At 44.6% G+C, this 20,897-nt stretch overlaps 1 protein-coding gene across 5 annotated transcripts in view; it reads right to left on the bottom strand.

The window, feature by feature from the left end:
• LBR (lamin B receptor) overlaps nt 1-20,897 on the bottom strand; it is a 77,843-nt gene that overhangs the window by 9,648 nt on the left and 47,298 nt on the right. For all 5 annotated transcript variants that reach the window (XM_032793596.2, XM_075064305.1, XM_075064307.1 and 2 more), the window contains 4 exons: nt 19,973-20,144; nt 15,909-16,102; nt 5,475-5,529; nt 576-770 (listed from right to left, as the gene is read on the bottom strand). In XM_032793596.2, coding sequence (XP_032649487.1) covers nt 576-770; nt 5,475-5,529; nt 15,909-16,102; nt 19,973-20,144 — 616 coding nt within the window. The remainder of the gene's footprint in view (nt 1-575; nt 771-5,474; nt 5,530-15,908; nt 16,103-19,972; nt 20,145-20,897) is intronic.

Genomic DNA, 20,897 nt, shown 5'->3' with positions numbered 1-20,897 from the left:
ATATGCTTAGCTTTGCATAAATGAGTAGTCCCACTGGAGTCAAAATATCCTTCCAAAAACTAAGTTAAACGACTAGATTTAAAAACGGATGCAGCCAACTAAAAAAAACTAAGTTAAAATAATATGTTGACATTCTCTCCTACCCCTGGCTTCCCACTGCGTTTCTAGTTTTTGAATCAATCATTTTCTCCCTGTTCCTCCCCACCAGCTGTTGTTGGAAAGGTTTCAACAAAGAGGGGAAAGTGTGAAAGTGACTATACAGAAGACTATCAAATGCTGAAAACTGCAAAAGAAAAATCATTTTCCTCTCATCTCTAAGTATAGGGCTACATAAAACACTTCAAATAATGCTTCTGAGTTCAACTAAATTTGACGTGCTGTGCAGGATCTGTATCTTTATTAAAAAACATTCAACTTGCAATATAAATATGAGAAACATCTAATAATTAGCCAGACTGTTATGGCAATTATGCTAAAATGTACTTAAGATTTGATTTAACAAAGATTTCTTTGTACTATGAAAGTGTAATAAAACAGAAGGGAGGAAAGGTTTGAAATATTATTCACACACTTACCAGAATTTCCACCAGGTGACAGTTCTTCCTTAGGTGCTTTCAGGGACCGGGCATAGAGATAAAGGCTCAACAATAAAGAAAAAATCAAAGCAGAGACTGCAAACTGCAGAAAATGGTCATATAAATAATGAAGCTCAATTTCAAAATATAAAGAATTTCCTACAGCGGCAGCAGTCAGGACAAAAGCATAAAATCCTTTAAAAAAGACAAAAAACAAACAAACAGAAGTTAACAAATAAGCCAAAAGACAAACTTTTAGTAGAAGGAGTCATTCATTATATGTGTGTGTGATTTTGTGAAGTTTTGAAAAATAAGATTTAAAGATACCTACAATGACATAATTATCTAATTTTAAAATCATGAGTATAGATGTGTCTCACTTCAGCTAAGCATTTAGCAGAATCAGGGCTTCCATGTATATGCATAGCAACATGCATGTAACAGGCCAAGCAGCAGTCATGCTGGCTAGAAGTTTTTTTTTTTTTTAAAAGGAGTTTTCAGCCACAGTCTCCTCTGGTTGAAAGTCCACACCCACAACTGGTCAAGCCAGTGTGCAGTTTAGAACTTACCCTGGATTCTAGGTTTATAAACTCTCAACATAGCAATATCTATGAGCAAGGAATTCAACCACCTCCAGCTTGCTAGGATCACATGACGACTTGGTTTCAGCAACACACAAGAGTACAGCAATACAGTCTACCTGGTCTACAGTTAATACAAAATGCAGCAGCGCCCCTCCTCAGCAACACAGCTTACCCTCAAACACATCAAACCCATCTATTCACTTCACTGGCTCACCATAGTATACTGCATCAAGTTCAAGACTTCAGTACTTTTCTTCAAGACAAGTAATCTGGGCCTGGGTTATCAAATGGGTCACCTAAAGTTCCAGGACAAGGACCACCATCTACAGCTACGATCCTCTGGCAACATATCCACCACAGGGCTAAAAGCTCAATTGTGTAGGAGATAAAAATCTTTTGGGAGATCCAGGAATGTCCTCTCCCACAGAAGCTAAACCAAGCCACAGGCTTTACTGCTTTCCATTCTACATGCACACACACTTCTTCAATCTTACCTTCCTCATAAAAAGCACATAGATCAACACACACACACACACGTTGCTTTTTAATTTTCCCCTGGGGAAAAATAAAAACAAAAAGATAAGAAGCACACAACAGATGCTAGTTACATGCAGTGTTGTTGTAGCCATGTCAGTCCCAGCATATGTAGTCACGTCAAATCCCAGGATATTTGATATTTTTTATGCATATAAAAATAGCTTTGGATCCACTTGGCTACAACACTAGTTGGCATATACTAGACGTGTCTCAACTTCTTAAAGCAGTACTGAAAGGGGCTCGATACATGATGGTGCAGTATAAGAACCTGAATAGAAAAGGTACAGGTTTGGACATCAGTGTTCTTTTCTCAACAGTAAAAAAAACCTCTCTTTCGAGAGCAACGGCCTTATTGCCGTGTGTTGTGTTGCTCAGCATAAGAGGATCTTCTGAACGCTGCTCTATGGTGTTGAGGGGACAGAGTGCTGAAGCATGCAGAGCTGCCCAGCAGAAACATGGGAGGACCCTTTTGAAGCACTTCTTGTCCTCAGAGGGACAGGGGGTGGGAAAGCATTGAGGAGAATGGGGCCAGAGTGTCGGTTAAGAGATCCTATGGGACGAACTGCTTATTTGAAGTGGAAAGGTGAGAGCAAGAACTTGAGCTCTTAACATTGCATGCCAGTAGAAAAGCAGGCAGGAACAGATTTGTTACCTGAAGCCCAGGATAGAGAGGAGCCAGAGTCCCTTGTCTGCTGCCACTGCCACGGGCCTTGGTGTAAGAGACATAGCTGGGATTGGGGGTTACCCTGTGATCTTTCACTCTGCTGGAGAAGTTTGAATAATGGAGGGGAAACCTTTGGTTCAGAAAGAGTAAATAGCGACAAAGGAGACCATGCCCAGAATACATACTCTCCAGATATATTTTTGTATGACTATTTTATTTTCAAAGTTTTGCTCTACTGTTCTCCGAGCTTGCGAGGGCATGCCCTCAACTTGTTAACATTTCTCTTTAAACACATTAACTTTTGAATGCCACATTGAGTTAATTCTAAAATGTCAGGGAATATTCTGGGCATCAATAGCCAGAACCTTATTGATGTTAGGGAAACCAAGAGAGGAGGGAAAAGGGAGGACACAAAGACACTATCCTCTGTTTAGCAAACCAACTGCTTCAAGCACCTCTGCAATTATCTGCAGATCAAATAACTGGTTGATAGCACCCAATAATGCTTTCCAGCACAATAATGCTAATTTAGCTATGCCCATCTTCCCAACAGAGTTTAATGTGTGGACACCTTGAATAACTTCTCGTCAGACAGAAAAATTACAAATAATAATGATGGAAGGCCAGGGGGCGTGCACACCAGCCCCAGCATGAGGGGAGATTAAGGGACCTGGTATGGCGAAATAATGGAGCAAACAGAACCTCTGGGCCAGGAGACTGGCAGTCTCCCTGGCATACGGCAGAGTGAGGAATGGACAGCACACAGCCCCCGGCATTAAGGAAGTGAGGTGATGAAAAGCATTGTAGGGAGTTTTGGAAGGAGTGCCTGAAATGGAAGGTCATAGGAAGGTGGCACACAGGGACCTTGTGGAAGGAATGGAGGGAAGCAAGGAGCCCCTGACTGTGCAATGAGCATATCCTTCAAAAGCTGCGAACTGCACAACTCCATAGTATTTATGAAGGGATCACCATGACAAATTACTTGAACTAGAAACTGCTCAATATACTGAGCATCCTGGAGTTATCTGAAGAAAAAATAAATCCTTTTTTTGTTTCTATGGATGAGGACAGATAAAACAAAACAGTAGGTTTCCATAGCTAAGTAATTGCATAGCAGCTTCCAGAGTATGCTAGAAAGTATAAACAGACCAAGAAAGACAGAAGATAACAGCCTCTCCTGTTTTTAGTTACATTGGGAGTGACTTTAAGGAAAATGTGGGCATGGACATGTAATCACCAAATATAATAATACAAACTGATTTGAGTTAGTCACTTCATTGGTATTGCACAGCTACAAACCAATCAGACATCGAAGAATGTGTGTCCCCGAGAAGCCAATACACAAAAGCAACACCCCAAAGCAAAAAAAATTCCCAGAGCACAAAGCAATGCAATTCAGAACTCCACAATCTGAAAAGTTTAATTCCCTCATCCACAGCTGGACACTACAGTGAAAATTCTGGGCAACTTTATACTCATCAAGCCATAGAGAATAGTGCCAGTCCACGTTGTGCCAACCTTGCAATACAGCCATTAAAATTTACCAGACCACACTCTTACCAAGATGATAATTAGGTTCTACAGATAAGGAATAATTTAAACTCCATTCCATAGGCATGCAGAACTTTCCAAGGCCATTTTATATGTGGATTTCATAAATTAGTAGTGCAATATGAAAATATAAGAACACTTCGTCCTATGCCCTCAGAGACAGAAGAACAATATAAGTTATCTTGTTTACCATAGCCATGGGTACATTTACCTAAATCTTACAATATTCCACGACCAAATACAACAAAAAACCCTATGTTAAAATGAAGTTAAGATTGAGACCACATATTTCCATGGACTAGGACCAATACAAAAAAACAGGTCTCCATATCTATGCAATAAAGGGTTATCAAAAAAATAAAATAAAATCTTGTAAGCGCACTCTATAGGGTTACTGTAATTAATTACCCCAAAACAAAGAATTACAAATCCAGGAAATTCAGTTAAAATTACACTTAAAAGAAATCCACACATTAAGATACCAGAACTTTAACTCTGCCCCTGTAGTGGAGTCACGCAATAACCCCATGATTAGGGCTGAAATATTTTAGTGTTTGTAGTCCCATTTAAAGACACAGGTTTTTTTCATACTGTGTCACTACAGGGTATTTAAGGTTGTGTGGGCACCTTACCTGTGTGTTTCCACACCTTAACATATTTGGATTTCCTTTAGATGTAACAAACTCTGAATTTCCTGGGTTTTAATGCTCAATTTTATGATATATAGTTATAAATTATTTATTTCCCTGTAAGTTATTGTATGTACTGAATCTTCACTCCATTTTAACATAGTTGTGTATCTTGGAATTTTCTGGTTTTCTTGTTTTTTAAGTGTCCCGCCTGAGAACTAAAAAAACCTAAATAACAATACCGAGAGATATTTCTAATGATTTGAGGATAGAAAGCATCAACCTTAAATCGGTTCTATTTTAAACCTTTGTGTGCTGATTCTCTGATACAGCAGACCAGCATAACACAGCCAGAGCACACTGACCACTTAAGCTTAGCTTATTTCACAGCTGCTTTGCATCACCAAGGTTACTAGCGCATCTTTAAAAAATGACTGTTTAGCCAAATCTCCAACAAGAACTCTTGACACATGTCCAGTGTCCCTCATACCACAGACTCATTATAGCAGCTCGACTGTTGCATGAAAATCAACCACAGAGAAAGGGCTGCGGCTAGAACTCAAAAAAAAAAAAAAAGGAAGAAAAAGAAAAAAAAAGAAAAAAAAAGAAATGAGCTGCTGATTTGACCCTGTCTTTAACCTATATAATCTTAATAATTATATATTATTGTTCACAGCATATCTTAATTACAACCTAGTTTCTTCAAAGATAGCATATGCCCAAGATACCAATTAATTTTAACTCTGCTGAAAAACTGAAGAGTCTTATTCCATTATAAAGATTGTACAGGGCACATGAAACATTCACAAAACATCTAACTTTTCCCCACTAATGCTACACTATGTGTATTTTAATTAACCTGTGGCACTGAGTTAATTAAAGCGGAGTGTCACAGATTAGACAAATTTCAAAGGAGACTATTGAACACACTTACCATTTATTCTGTACTGCAGCCTTCTTCCATTCACAAGTGGCATTCCTTCTACAACCTTAGAAGAGAAAGGATAAAAGACTAGTTGATTTTTTTTAAAAACTTGATTAAAACAATTTCATTTGCCAACATGACATTCAGTCATGATCGCCAACTAGAGGCATGCCATCAACTTGAAAATCTTACTCCTTTCTAAAATTCTTCTACCTTCTGTAGTAGATAGCAACAACTGAGATCATTAAAAAATGAAAGCTAGCAAGTCTGTTCTTCCCATCACTTAATTAGTTTACAGAAAATATTGTCAAATGCACAAAGTATAAAACACGGTTACCCACCTTTAGTAACTGCTGTTCTTCGAGATGTGTTGTTCATGTCCATTCAAAGTAGGTGTGCGCGCGGCGCGTGCACGCCAGCCAGAAAATTTTCCCTTACCAGCATCCATAGGGTAGGTCCAGGCGGCCCCTGGAGTGGCGCCACCATGGCGCCCTATAAAGGGGCCCTCCGACCCTCCACCCTCTCAGTTCCTTCTTGCCGGCACTCCAACAGAGAGGCAGGAGGGTGGGTGTTGGAATGGACATGAACAACACATCTCGAAGAACAACAGTTACTAAAGGTAGGTAACCATTTTTTCTTCTTCGAGTGATTGTTCATGTCCATTCAAAGTAGGTGACTCACAAGCCTAACCTTAGGAGGTGGGGTTGGAGATCACTGCTGACTGGAGTACTGCGCAACCAAAGGCTGCATCATCCCTAGCCTGGTGCGTGATGGCATAGTGAGACGAGAACGTGTGGATGGAGGACCACGTGGCCGCTCTACAAATCTCCTGAGTCGGAACCTGAGCCAGGAACGCCACAGAGGAGGCCTGCGCTCTAGTGGAGTGGGCCGTGACCGGAGGGACAAGGGTCTTAGCTATGTTAACGCTCGAAGCTCCGACACCTGTCGGGCCGAGGTTATCGCCACCAGGAAGGCGGTCTTGTACGACAGGTACAGCAGGGAGCATGAAGCCAGAGGCTCAAAGGGAGGCCCCGAGAGGACGGAGACGACCAGATTCAGGTCCCAAGCAGGGGTCGGCTGACGCACATGCGGGAAGAGCCTGTCCATACTCTTGAGGAAACACCCAAACAGCGGATTCGCAAACGCTGAGGTACCCCTCTCTCCTGGATGAAAGGCAGATATGGCTGCCAAGTGAACGCGAATGGAGGAAAGGGAGAGGCCCAGTTGTCGTAGGTGAAGCAAATAGTCAAGGACAGCGGGAACCGGAACCCCCAGCGGGTCATGACCCCTCTGACTTGACCAGATGGAGAAGCGCTTTCGTTTAGCCAGGTAGGTGGCCCTAGCTGACTGTTTCCTGCTACCCAGCAGCACCTGCCTGACCTGCTGGGAACACTGCAATTCCACCGGGTTCAGCCATGGAGCATCCAGGCTGTGAGGTGAAGGAACTCGAGGTTCGGATGGCGGAGGGATAAAGTCCCAGTCCTGCGTGATAAAGTCCGGGAACAGAGGCAGCGTCGGGGGCGCTTGAATGGACATGTGCAGGAGTGACGTGTACCAATGCTGGCGCAGCCACGCCAGAGCTATCAGGATTACCCTGGCGCGATCCCTGCGAATCTTTAAAGGCACACTGTGTATCAGGGGGATCGGAGGGAAGGCATAGAGCAGGCCGTCCTCCCATGGCTGAAGGAAGGCGTCCGACAGAGACCCTCGACTGTGGCCCAGAAGGGAGAAAAACCATCGGCACTTCCTGTTTCCTGAAGGCAAACAGGTCTAGCCGGGGAAAGCCCCAAAGCTGGAAAACTGAGCGCACAATGTCCCATCGGACGGACTACTCGTGACCCTGGAACGAGCGGCTGAGGGTGTCTGCCAACCCGTTCTGCTCGCCGGAAGATAGAATGCCATCAGGTGGGTGGCACTGTGGATGCAGAAATCCCACAGCGCGAGGGCTTCCCTGCAGAGGGGAGAGGAGCATGCACCCCCATTTGTTGATATAAAAGACTGCTGCCGTGTTGTCCAAAAGGACTGAAACACACCTGACGGCCAGGTGGGACCGGAAGGTCAAACACACCAGGCGGACCGCTCTCAACTCCCTGACATTGTTATGCAACTCAAAGTCCTCCGGCGACCACAAGCCCTGCGTCCTGAGATGTCCCAGGTGCGCTACCCAACCTCGATCTGAGGCGTCCGTCACCAAGGAGAGGGAGGGCTGTGGGGCAGCAAAGGGAACGCCCATGCAGACTTCCCATCGGTTGAGCCACCACTGAAGCGAGCGCAGCACCAAGCGGGGAACGGACGCCATTGAGTCCAGGGGGTCCCTGACCGGGCGATAAACTGTCGCCAACCAGGACTGCAGCGGGCGAAGCCGGAGTCTGGCGTGGACCACATAGGTGCATGCTACCATTTGGCCCAACAGCCGGAGGCAAACTCGTGCCGTGGTGACCGGGGCGCAGTGCAGTCTGAGGATGAGCTCGGAAATTGCACGGAACATGGACTCCGGCAGATACGCTTTCGCGTGTGTGGAGTTCAGAACCGCTCCTATGAACTCTATTCGTTGCGTCGGAGACAGAGTGGATTTGGCATCGTTCAAGAGGACGCCCAGATCGAGAAAGGTCCGCCTGATGAACAACACCTGGGTCTCTACCTGCTCCATGGAGCGGCCCTTTATGAGCCAGTCGTCCAGTTAGGGGAATACCTAGATGCCACGCTGCGCAAGAAGGCCGCCATGACTGCCATGCACTTCATGAAGACCCGGGGAGCAGCTAATAGGCCAAACAAGAGCACCGTGAACTACAGACGGATGCCGGACACAACGAACATGAGGTACCGGCGGTGCCGTGGAATTATGGTGATGTGGAAATAGGCGTCTTTTAAGTCGAGGGCAGCATACCAATCTCCTGGATCCAGGGAGGGGATGATCGAGGACAGGGACACCATGCAGAACTTGAGTTTTCGCACAAACTTTTTCAGTCGCTGCAAGTCTAGGATGGGTCTCAAGCCCCCTTTTGCCTTTGGTATGAGGAAGTACTGGGAGTAGAAGCCTTTGCCCCTGAGCTCCCGCGGGACTTCCTCCACTGCCCCTGCCTCCATGAGGGACTTCACTTCTTGAACCAGAAGTTGCTCGTGAGAAGGGTCCCTGAAGAGGGACGGGGAGGGGGGTTGGTGGGGCGGGAGAGAGGAAAACTGGATAGAATATCCCCTCTCTACTGTGCAGAGAACCCATTTGTCCGACGTAATTCTGGACCAGGCATGGTAGAAGTGGGACAGACGTGACCAGAAGGTAGGGGTGGGAGGATCCAGAGTCTCGATCGCTAGGTCGTCCTCGACCGTACCATCAACTGGGAGGTCTAGGCCCAGATGGTGGTCTCGACTGGCCTCTAGACGCCTGGCCGGAGGGGTGACGTTGATGACGCCTCCTACCATTTCTACCCCACTTGCGCCCCAGCTCCTGGTAAGCCTGTGGCTGGTATGGGCGAGGGGCCGCCTGTGGCCTAAATTGTCTGCGCTGGGTCGCGGGGGTATGCAAGCCCAGCGAGCGAAGCGTGGCCCTCAAGTCCTTTGAACTATGGAGATGTTTGTCCGTTTTCTCTGAAAACAATGTCTGCCCTTCAAACGGGAGGTCTTGGATCGTCTGCTGGACCTTATAAGGCAGGCCCCAGACCTGGAACCAAGCGCTCCGTCGCATGACCAAGCCCTTGGCCAGGGTACACAAGGCTGAGTCCACTGCATCTAAGGTGGCCTGGAGGGAGGCTCAAGAGATCAGTTTGCCCTCCTCCACTAGGGCCGAAAATTCTGATCTCAAGTCCTGGGGAAGGAGCTCCGCGAACTTCGACATGGCCGAACACATGTTGTGGCCATATCGGCTTACTGTTGCCTGTTGATTGGCAATATGCAGTTGGAGTCCCCCCGTGGAGTACACCTTCCTGCCAAAGAGCTCAAGTCTTTTTGCGTCTCTGCTCTTTGGCGTTGACCCATGGAACCCTTGACGCTCCCACTAGCTAGCCGCATCTACTACCAGTAAGTCCGGGGGCGGGTGGGTGTACAGGTGTTCGTGTCCTTCAGAGGGGATGAAGTAGCACCACTCTGTTCTCTTGGCAGTAGGGGCCAATGAGGCTGGTGTCTGCCATAGGTGTGGGACATATCCGCTATCGTCTTTATCAGTGGAAGGGCCACCCTGGATGGCCCTGAGGGGGCCAGGATGTCCACTACAGGGTCCGCGTCCACCTCGATTTCCTCAACTTGGATTGCGAGGCTCTGAGCTGCTCACCGGAGCAGTTGTTGGAGGATTCGGGTGTCCTCCAGGACCGGTGCCGCAACCGCGTCCGAGACCACTTCATCTGGGGAGGAAGATGAGGAAATTACATGGAGCAGTCCTTCCTCCGGTGCATGCATCCCCTCGGGGTCCTGCGGCACACGGTACTGAGGTTGCAGTGCTGGTTCTGAGTCCAAATACGGCACCGCAGCTGGTACTGGGGTCGCCAGCGAGCAACCTGGCGTATCATGCGGTGCCGATGGAGCCCGAACTAAAGCCACTGCTGGTGCCGCTGCCCGGTTAGGGGGTGCTGAACTTGACGAAGGCACACCTCTGCCCAGCAATGGTGCCGGTGGGGGAGGCAGCTGCGCCGGGGCCACCAACGTCAAGGACACCAAAGCCAATCGTGACTGAGGGCCAAACGCCTGGCCTACCGACTGATGGTAGGCCCAGAGTCCAAAACGGCCACTGCGAGGGCGGCTGCCATTGTTGCTGCCACTGTGGGTAACCCTGGTGGCTCGCCCCCAACATCGATCTCCTGCTCCGCGACCTGCTGGAGCGATAGGAGTCCGCCTCTGAGTCTGAGGTCTCTGAGTATGAAGACCTAGGGGGGAACAGTGCCCAGCGCCGAAGGTGAATGATGCCGAGGCAGCGGGGAGCCTCTCCTCTGGTCCGGTGCCGCCTTTGCAGCTCGATGCGAGGAGGGAGGCGATAGCATGGCCGGCTTGCCTCTAGATTGTACTGGTGGGCGGACCACAGTAGGCAACTCCCTACGATGCGGGGAGGTCGGTGCCGGGAGACCCATCAGGTCTGATGCTGCCTCGAATGCCTCCAACGTCGACAGGGAGCGTATGTCTCCGCTGAGGCCCAGAGAATTGGGCTGATCCAGACTCGACCGCCATCTCTGCGGTGCTGGAGTCGATGGAACCTCGGGGGGCTGTAGCCTAGCCTGTCCACTTAGCCCCACTGGTGGAGTCGGCCTCGGGTCCTGGCGCGGAGACCGGTCCCTCACCGGCTTCTTTCTCTTGGCGGGCACCAGCGAAGGTGAGCGGTGCCGCACTGAGGCTGACTTCCTATGACCTGACTCCGCCTGGTGCCAGGTCTTGGACAACTTGGGCTGGGCCCTAAGTCCTGATGCCGGTCCCGGGGCACTCCGCACCGAGGACGACATGCTGGGGCCTGCCTTGGCTGGCTCTGGGTCCGAGGGTGGTCGCAGGGCCGCCTCCATCAGGAGGGCTCTAAGTCTTTGAGCCCTGTCCTTAATAGTTCGCGGGCGGAAGCCTCTACAGATAGAGCATCGGTCCTTTCGGTGGCTCTCTCCAAGCACCTCAAGCATACAGACTGCGGGTCGCTCTGAGGCATGAATTTCCCGCAGTCCTTGCAGAGTTTGAACCTGGGGGACCTGGGCATGCCCCAGCGGGCGACAGATTGTGGGGGAGGAACCCCCCAACTACAAAAACTATATACAAAGATCTATCTATTTATATAACTGGATACACGAACTAAATGGTATGGATAGGACACTGCCAGATTGCTATGTAAGAGAAGTTCCAGCTAGCCGTCACTGGCGGTAAGAAGGAACTGAGGAGGTGGAGGGTCGGCGGGTCCCTTTATAGGGCGCCGTGGTGGTGCCACTCCAGGGGGCGCCTGGACCGACCCTACAGATGCTGCTAGGGGAAAAATCTTCCGACTGGCGTGCACATGGCACGCACACACCTACTATGAATGGACATGAACAACCACTCGAAGAATGTCAGCTTCCCTTCAGTAAGCTTCCCATTTATTTTGTATCTTCCCCACAAAGAGCAGGGAGGCTCATTTAGAAAAGGGAAAATAAAATAGGAAAATGGAGTTTACAAGGGGGGTCAGGAGCAGGTTCAATACCTGAAACTACTTTTCACTCTTTTTTTTTTTTTTTTAAATAGAGACAAGGTAGGTGAGGTAATATCTTTTACTGGACTAACTTCTTCTGTTCACATAGACAAACTTTTGAGCTACACAGAAGCCTATTCCAGCACTTACCTACTCCAATAGTTAAGGAAATTTTCCTAATATCTAACCTAAGGCCTGGTCTACACTCTCCCGTCGACTCCGCCTGCGCCTCTCACCCCGGTGGAGTACCAGAGTTGACGGGAGAGGCCTCGATTAATCGCATCTAGACTACACTAGACATGAGAAATTGACCCCTGTTGGATCGATCGCTGCCCGTCAATCCAATGGGTAAAGTAGACATGCCCTTAATCTCCACTGCTGCAGATTAAGATGATTATTTTTTATCCTACCTTCAGTGGCCATGGGGAACAATTGATTACTGTCCTCTTTATAACAGCACTTGACATATTTTAAGACTTACCAGGTCGACCCCTCAGTCTTTTCTCAGGACTAAACATGCCCAGTTTTTTTTAACCTTTCCTTATAGGTCAGGTTTTCCAAACTTTTAATAATTTTTGTTGAGCTCCTCTGGAGTCTCTCCAATTTGTCCATTTTTCCTAAAGTGTGGCACCCAGAATTGGACACAGTGCTCCAGGTGAGGCTTCACCAGTGCTGAATAGAGTGGGATAATTACCTCCTATGGCTAACATATAACACTATTGTTAATCTACCCCAGAATATTTTTTTTTTTTTTGCAACTGCATCACATATTCAATTTGTGATCCACTATATCCCCCAAATCCCTTTCAGCAGTACTATCACGTAGCCAGTTATTCCCCATTTCGGAGGGCTGCAATATGTTTCCTTCCTACATGAACTGGATACACTGGATACTTTACCACTTGACTCTAGTGAATTTCATCTTGTTCATTTCAAACCAATTCTCCAATTTGTCATGGTCCTTTTGAATTCTAATCCTGTCCTCCGAAGTACTGCAACCCTTCATATTGTGGTGTCATCTGCAGATTTTATAAGCATATGCTACACTCCGGTATACTTGTCATTAATAAAAATATTGACTGAACTGGACCCAGGACTGACTCATATGGAACCCCATTAGATATGCCCTTCCAGTTTGGCAGCGACCCATCGATAATTACTCTTTGAGTATAGTCTTTCAACCATTTGTGCACCCAACCTGACTGCAATTTCATCAAGACCTCATATCCCTAGTCTGCTATGAGAATTACATGGGACTGTGTCAAAAGCCTTACCAAAACCAAGATATGTCATGTCTACTACTTCCCCCCATTCACTAGGCCACTAACTCTGTTAAAGAATTAAGTTGGTCTGGCATGATTTGTTCTTGACAAATGTATACTGGCTATTACTTATAACCATATTATACTTTAGGTACTTACAAAACTGATTTTTTTGATCATTTGTTCCAGTATCTTTTCAGATATCAAACTTACGCTGACTGGTCTATAATTCCCTGGGTCCCCTTTGTTCCTTTTTTAAAAAGATATGTTTAACATTTGCCCTTCCGCAGTCCTCAGGGACCTCATGTGTCCCCATGGAGTTCTCAAAGACTATGACTAATGGTTCCAAGATTGCGTCAGCTAGTTCCTCAAGTACTCTAAGATGAGTTTCATCAGGCCCTGCTGACTTGAATACATCTAACTTCTCTAATTATTCTTTAACCTGTGCTTTCCCCTTTTTTTTGGCTTATATTCCTTCCCTCTTGTTAATATTAATTCTGTTGAATATCTGGTCACCATTAAAGTTTTTAGTGAAGACTGAAGCAAAATAGGCATTAAACACCTCAGCCATCTTGATATCAGTTATTAGCAATCCTTCCCCACTAAGTAATGGGCCTATACTTTGCTTTGTTTTTCCCCTTTCTCCTAATGTATTTAAACAACTTCTTACTGCCTTTTATGACCCTTGCTAGGTGTAATTCATTTTGTGCCTCAGCATTTCTGACTTTGTCCCTATTGTTTGTACTATTATGTATAAGGCTTGTGCTATTCTTTTGTACTCCTTACAAAAAGTGGAAAACGGACAAATTGCTAAGACTCCTTTTTGATTTTCAGGTCATTGAAGAGCTCCTGATGAAGCCATACTGGCCTCTTGCTATTCTCCCTATCTCTCCTTTACATTGGAATAGTTTACAGTTGTGCCTTTAATACTGTCTTCTTGAGAAAGAGCCAACAATACTGAAATCCTATTTCTCTTAGTTTTTCTTCCCATGGAATCCTACCTACCAGTTCTCTAGGTTTGTTAAAGTCTCTTTTTTGAAGTCCATTGTTCCTCTGCTGCTCTCACACCTTCCTTAGGTGTTTTTAAGGTCAGGCTTGACAAAGCCCTGGCTGGGATGATTTAGTTGGGAATTGGTCCTGCTTTGAGCAGGTGGTCAGACTAGATGACCTCCTGAGGTCCCTTCCAACCCTGATAGTCTATGATTCTATGATTCTTCCTTTCTATAGGATCATGAAATTTATCATGTCATGATCACATTTACTCAAAATGCCTTCCACCTCCAGATTTCCTACCAATTTCTCCGTTGGTCAGAATCAAGTCTAGAATTGTTGTCCCCCAACTTATTTCCTACACTTTCTGAAACAAAAACGTATCCCAACATATTCCAAATACTTATTAGAAATTGTGTTTTGCCGTTTTACTTTTCAGACACATTTCTGGGTAGTTAAAGTCTATGATTACTACCAGGTCTTGTTTTGCATATTTCTGTTGTTCTAGAAATGCTTCATCCCATCCACCTCCTCTTCCTGATTTGATGGTCTGTGGTAGACCCTTGCCATGACATCACCCTATAGCACATGCTATAGACCATTTCAAATGAAGTGCACAATTAAAAGTTAGCAGGTAGTAAGGTGCATAATTAATTGCTGTAATAAGCCATAAAAGCAATCTCTCTCTGTTTAGTCTAGATTTTTAGTGTCTAGCAGAGTAAGAAGTTTAAGTTCCCACACTCATCTTTCAAAGGTGTTATGCAAGTTTCCTTTGAGGATAAGGACTGAGAGGTCAGATATGGAATTATCGCTTTCTGAAGCATCCACCCCAGGTAACATGGTGTATTTGTCTTTTATCATCTTTCTGTGTAAGTTCATTTGAAACCATAGTGATTGTCTGGTTTCACTCACATACTTGTTTGGGGCATTTGATGCATGATGATAGGCATGTATAGGACCCATAAATCTTGAAAGGTGTGTTGTGGTGGGTTTTGAGCACTGTAACAATGCAGATATGTCAGCAGGTTTTGCATCTGTTCTGACAGGTTCTGGTGCTGTTTTGAGTTGGTGTGTCCTGGTCTGTGGGGAGCTTGCTTCTGAAGATAAGCTTAGTGAGGATGGAGAACTGTTTGAAGGCCAGAAGAGGGGTTTTTAATTTTTTAATTGACTAGATTTCAAGTAGACCAAGTCCCTAAAAAGCATTCTTTCAAATATTATTTGGAGGGCAAGGAAAATAAACAGGAAGAGAAGGACAGAAATACAAATGTTAGCTATGTTTATATAAACTTTCAAGGAACTTCTATAAACATGGGTGTCTGAAAAAGTGGGAGGTAGCAATTTTAACACAATTGTTACAAAGTCAGAAGTTTCTGTTTCCCAGAGTAGCGTCAACTTAGAGTCCAATGAAAGATCCTCTCCATTTTAAAACAGCCAAACTAAAGGATTGCTGACTTCTATAGAAATTGCCATTCCAAACTAGACCAACAGTTTATACTTTGGTATTCTTTCTTCCAGAAGTGGGCAATATCCGATGCTTCAGAGAAAAGGTAAAGAACAATATCATGTACTTGTCCAATTGTGTGATGATGTGTATGGGTGGGATGGTTAGGAATGACTTCGTGAGCAAGCAACTTTCCCAGCAATGAAGCTTATATCTTGAAGAAAATACTCTCCCCTCTATTTGATGTAGTGATGGAACCAAATAGAAACTCAGTAACAGAAGCTGGTAAAAATGTATATGTTCAAAAGTTGCCATATGACATTCTTCTAGGATTCTATCAGTGCATCAAGTCCATTTTACTACTTGATACCTAAATGATAAATGGTTACTGTGTAGTGTATTGAAGGTACTGGGATATATGACCAGAAATCAGACTTTTGTCAGCAAGGGTTTTCAGGGTGGCAGTTGTGTAATTTAAGCTTTCAGCAAATCTGAAGTAGTTATATTCCAATATAGTATTGATATATATAGTTATTGGTTAATTAACAGTATTTCAAATAATGAAATCAAACCTTTTTTCAACCCAGTCCACAAAACCCTCCAGAACACATTTACTACTAGAAGTTTACCTTTCCAACTGGCAGTAATGAAAACAGAGCTTGAAGAAAGAACCACAGAAGAAAGACACCAAACACTCTGGTCTCCCATAAACTGTCAAATGCTGGCAAAGGAGGGAAGTTCATAACACTGGGGTCTTCCTGTTTGCACATCAACAGCAAATAAAATACAGTGGCAGGCAGGAAAAAGATCATGCAAAAGGCCCCTGTAAACAGAAAACACACAACAGTAAAAGATAAACTTGGAAAATAAAATCATCCCATTAGAACAGCAATTTTCAATCTGTAGATTAACAAACCCATACATTATTTCATACAAGGATAAACACTTATTTGATAAAACAAACAATTGCATGTAATGCTATCAAAGATTACCACCATGTGTTTACAATGGCTGTGTTAGCCACAAGTGGAATAATCATCCTAAATAAGTGCCAATTTTTTAAAAAAATACCATGCTACATAATTTGTTTTTAAAAAAGGGGAGTTCTGTAAACAAACCACTCACTCCAGAGTTACCTTAATACCAGAAAGAGGGTGGTAAAAAAAAATTCTGTAATGTAAAACCATATATAAATTATATAAGCTGCCATTTCTATAAATTGGTGTTGCTGTTTTAGAGTAAAACTCCCTCTAGAAACAGACTATTATAAACAAAGAATTGCATAACCTTAGATAACTAAATTGCTTTTAAGACAGGGAATCTTAAAACTGCCAGCTCAACGAGTTGTGAAGTTGGTCGGTGTATTTTTTTTTTTTTTTTTTTTTAATTTAAACTAGGTTCAATGTAATTAGATCAGTGTAATTTTAAGATCACTGTGTTTTCATCTAGACTCTTTATTTAAGGATAACAGCTGACAGGTTAATTTAGAATATTAGATCCAGTGCCAGTGGAGACAGATTATCTTGATTAGTCACACAGTGCAAGCAAAAGACAAAAAATAGAATCATAGAAAGGTAGGACTGGAGAGGACCTCAGTAGGTCACCTCATCCATAGACGAGGCAGGACTAAGTATTATCTATAATATCCCTGACAGGTATTGGTCTAACCTGTTTGTAAAGACCTCCAGTGACAGAGATTCCACAACCTCCCTTGGTAATTTGTTCCAATGCTGACCTACCTTTACAATTAGGACATTTGCCTAATGTCTAATCTAAATGTCCTTGATGCAGTTTACGCCCATTACTTCTTGTCCTGTCCTCGGTGGATAAGGAAAACAACTTATCACCCCTCTTTTTCTAACAACCCTTTTACATACTTGAAGACAGTTAAGTCCCCCCTCAACTTTCTCTTCTCCAGATTTAACTAATCCAATTTTTTTGTCTTTCCTTGTAGGTCTTGTTTTCTAGACCTTTAAACATTTTTGTTGCTCTCCTCTGGACTGTCTACGAAGTGTGGTGCCCAGACCTGAACACAGTATTCCAGTGGAGGCCTTATCACTGCTGAGCAGAATGGAAGAATTACTTCTCGCGTCTTGCATAAAACACTCTTGCTAGTACATCACACAACACACAACGTTTGCCGTTTTTCCCCCCCTCAACCGTATTACAGTGTTGACTCTTATAGCAGATCACAAGTTTAATAACTCCCATATCGTTTTCTACAATACTCCTTCCTAGACAGTAATTTCCCATTTTGTATGTGCACATGTGAGGGGGTGTGCCAACCCCACAAGGGTTAACCACGCACTTTAGGCTCAGGAGGTCACCCCCCCCCACACAACCCCTGGGGCATACTCCATCTGGAAGCAGTATATAAAAGGTCACAGCTCAGCTCAATCTGGGCTGACTGAGGAGAAAAGCAGATGCATGCTACAGGCTCCTGCCAGGGAGCTGCTAGAGCTCCAGCCTGCAGAGCCCAGTCGACTGCAGAGAATGTGGGAGGTGGAAGGCTGCTAATCCTGAAGGAAGTACAGGATCCAAGACCAACGGTAGGAAGTGGTCCAGGGAACATGTTTGTTGAGCGAGGGACCTAAGCCTGAAGCCAGGACTACTGGTTCCGCAAGACACTGGGTTGGGACCTGGTTGAGTAGGACGGGCCCAGGTCCCCCTAGCCTATTGCTAGGCCCCACAGCCCTGAGGCCAAGGGCAGCCATAGACTCTAACTGCTAGCTCCCACCACTCTGAGGCCAAGGGAAGTTCCCTAATCTCTGTCTGGTAGGCCTCCCCACCCTTACTGCAAGAAGCCACATTCACCAAAAGGGGGCGTTCTCTCCCAACGGTCTGAAATCCTGCTACAGTGCCATGGATTATTCCTTCCTAAGTGTAGTACTTTGGATTTGTCCTTGTTGAATTTCATCCTATTTGAGACCACTTCTCCAGTTTGTCAAGATAATTTTGAATTCTAATCCTGTCCTCCAAAGCACTTCCAACCCCTCCTAGCTTGCTATCATCCATATATTTTATAAGTGTTATTCTCTATGCCATTATCCAAATCATTTGAAAAGATATTGAATAGAACCCAAGACAGATTCCTGCAGGACCCCATTCTGTATGCCCTTCCAGCTTGACTGTGAACCATTGATAACTACTCTGAGTACGATTTTCCAACCAGTTGTGCACCCACCTCATAGTACGTTTGTCTAGGCTATATTTCCAGAGTTTGCTTATGAGATGGGCATGTGAGACAGAATCAAAAACCTCATTAAAGCTGAGATATCAAATCTACTACTTCTTTCCATCCACAAGGCTCGCTGCCCTGTCAAAGGATATTAGATGGATTTGTCAAGAACAAATCATATCAAACCAAAGTTGGCTATTATTTATCACCTTGTTGTCTAGGAACTCACAACTTGATTATTTGCTCCATTATCCTTCCAGGTACCAAGTTAAGATGACTGGTTTATAATTTCCTAGGTTGTCCTTATTCCCCTTTTATACATAGTTGTTATATTTGCTCTCTGATCTCTCCCATCCTCCACAGGTTCGGAATGATGATTGCGGATGGCTCAGAGATCTCTTCAGCCAGTTCCTTAAATATTATAGCATGTATTTCATCAGTCCCTGCTGACTGAAGTCAACTAACATGTCTAAGTCAGGCCATGTCTACAGTAGCAAGCTTACAGATGTACTGATGCAGCTGTGCCGCTGTAAGACTGCTTATGTAGCTGTTCTATGCCAACAGAAGAGAGCTCCTGGTTAAGTCAGTGTGGTCTTTTACCGTACTTCCTATCTTTCCCATGCACTGGGATATATCTTTAAAAAGCTGCCAACTCTCCTGAACTCTTTTTTTCCCCCCATAGACTTGCTTACCTACCAATACCTGCTAATAAAAGGAGTTCACCACACAGCTATAGATACAAAGGGATTTATTCAAGGGTTGTGTCCACATACAGTATGTTGTATAAATTAATAAATAAGTAGCCACAGGCAACAGGCAGTGGTGGTTAGCATAGACACAGTGTGAAAATGTTTCACATTACAGGTGTCTGTATTCACAGAACTAAATGCAAGATGGTTTCTCTCATGGATTTTTTTCTAGTTTTGTCCTCTCTAGTTTTAACCCCAAAAGGCTACTTCTGTGATAACAAAGAACGTAAGATTGAAAACCCAGTGTCCTAACACAATGGTATTCCACTATTTCCCTTTGCAATCTATTCCAGATTTCAATCAACTAATGGTCAGAAATCACTGACATCCCATTATTCAGCCAAAATTTTCCTTGTTTTATTTTCACAGCATTAAACCCAGTTACTTTCCAATTGGCTTTTTAAAAAAATAAAATGATCATACTAATTCCATTGAAGTACAAAGTACATTTGCCTTCAGTAGTTCTCCAAAAAGGTGGAATATCTGAGTTTGAGACAACTGGCTTTTCAAATTATGAAATTTAAAGATGCTTATTCTAGTAACTTCAAGGAGAAAGATCATGATAATCACTCATCTTCCTCACAGCAGGTCAAACAGAACCAAACGTGAGGAATCAATGTTACCAAAGGCAAACAAGATACACTAGCACCAGATGAATGACCCCAATGTGTGTGTATGTGGGGGGTGGGGGGGGAATCTTTGAGAATGGCAACGTGATATCAAGTAAAAATAAATCAGTGACTATCACTATTGTTAATATACATACCAATTCTTCCACCAAACTCTAGCTCCTTTGTTTCTGTTGATACTTTTTCAGTAGTTTTTGCTGTCTCAAAAACTCTCTCTTCCAAAAATATTTCTTCCTTTTTCTTGTGTCTTCTTGGATGTAAGGTGTACTTGTCAAGCATATGCCCAATTTCTAGCTCTGATTCAACTTTCTGTTGATAAAGAATAAAAGGTTACAAAAACCAATCAATTATCATGTCTTATTCTATAGAGTGGTGTAATCAAGAGAACATTACTCAGATCTGAGCATTGAAGTACAATGCATTTTTCCCCCGTTAGAAGGTATTCAACTATATTAGCAGTAGAAGAGACGACAGCCAAAAGGCAAACATTCTGCTTAATATTCCCTCCCCTCCACACTTGTCTGCTTTGTTTCCACCCTTTCCAATTCTACAAGCCCTAGTCCTCCCTTCAGATAAGTGTTAACCTAAACAATCATCTTCCCCTGCTAGAAGAAATTATTTTAAAAAGCAGCAGTTAACATTGTTTCATTGCTGATCAGTTAGAGAACATGGTCGTTTAAAGTTGCATATTGCTCCCTTATAACATTGTTTGGCAGCCGCCTGCTTTGTCCACTGCTTGCAGAAAGAGCAGCCATTGGAGCTAGCTGGTGGGGACTTCGAACTAGGGTGGACGAGCAGACCCCCTACCAGCTCCCTGCTCCCCTAAGTTCCCTATACGGCAGCTGCCCAGCAGGCGAGCTGTCCCTCCCCCCACTGCCATGTGCTGCTCCTGCCCTCTGACTTGGAGCTGCTCCCGGAAGCCTCCTGCTTGCTGTGCAGAAGGGGCAGGGTGACAAATCGGGACAGGGGGTAATAGGCACCTATATAAGACAAAGCCCCAAATATTATCAGGACATCTGGTCACCGGGGGGAGGGAGGGGGTGAGAGAAGGGAGAGAAAAGG

This window comes from Chelonoidis abingdonii, chromosome 3 (genome assembly GCF_003597395.2).
Source record: "Chelonoidis abingdonii isolate Lonesome George chromosome 3, CheloAbing_2.0, whole genome shotgun sequence".
Lineage (NCBI taxonomy): Eukaryota > Metazoa > Chordata > Testudines > Testudinidae > Chelonoidis > Chelonoidis abingdonii.
The sequence above is the reverse complement of the archived record's forward strand: the minus strand, read 5'-3'. Positions and strand labels throughout refer to the sequence as shown.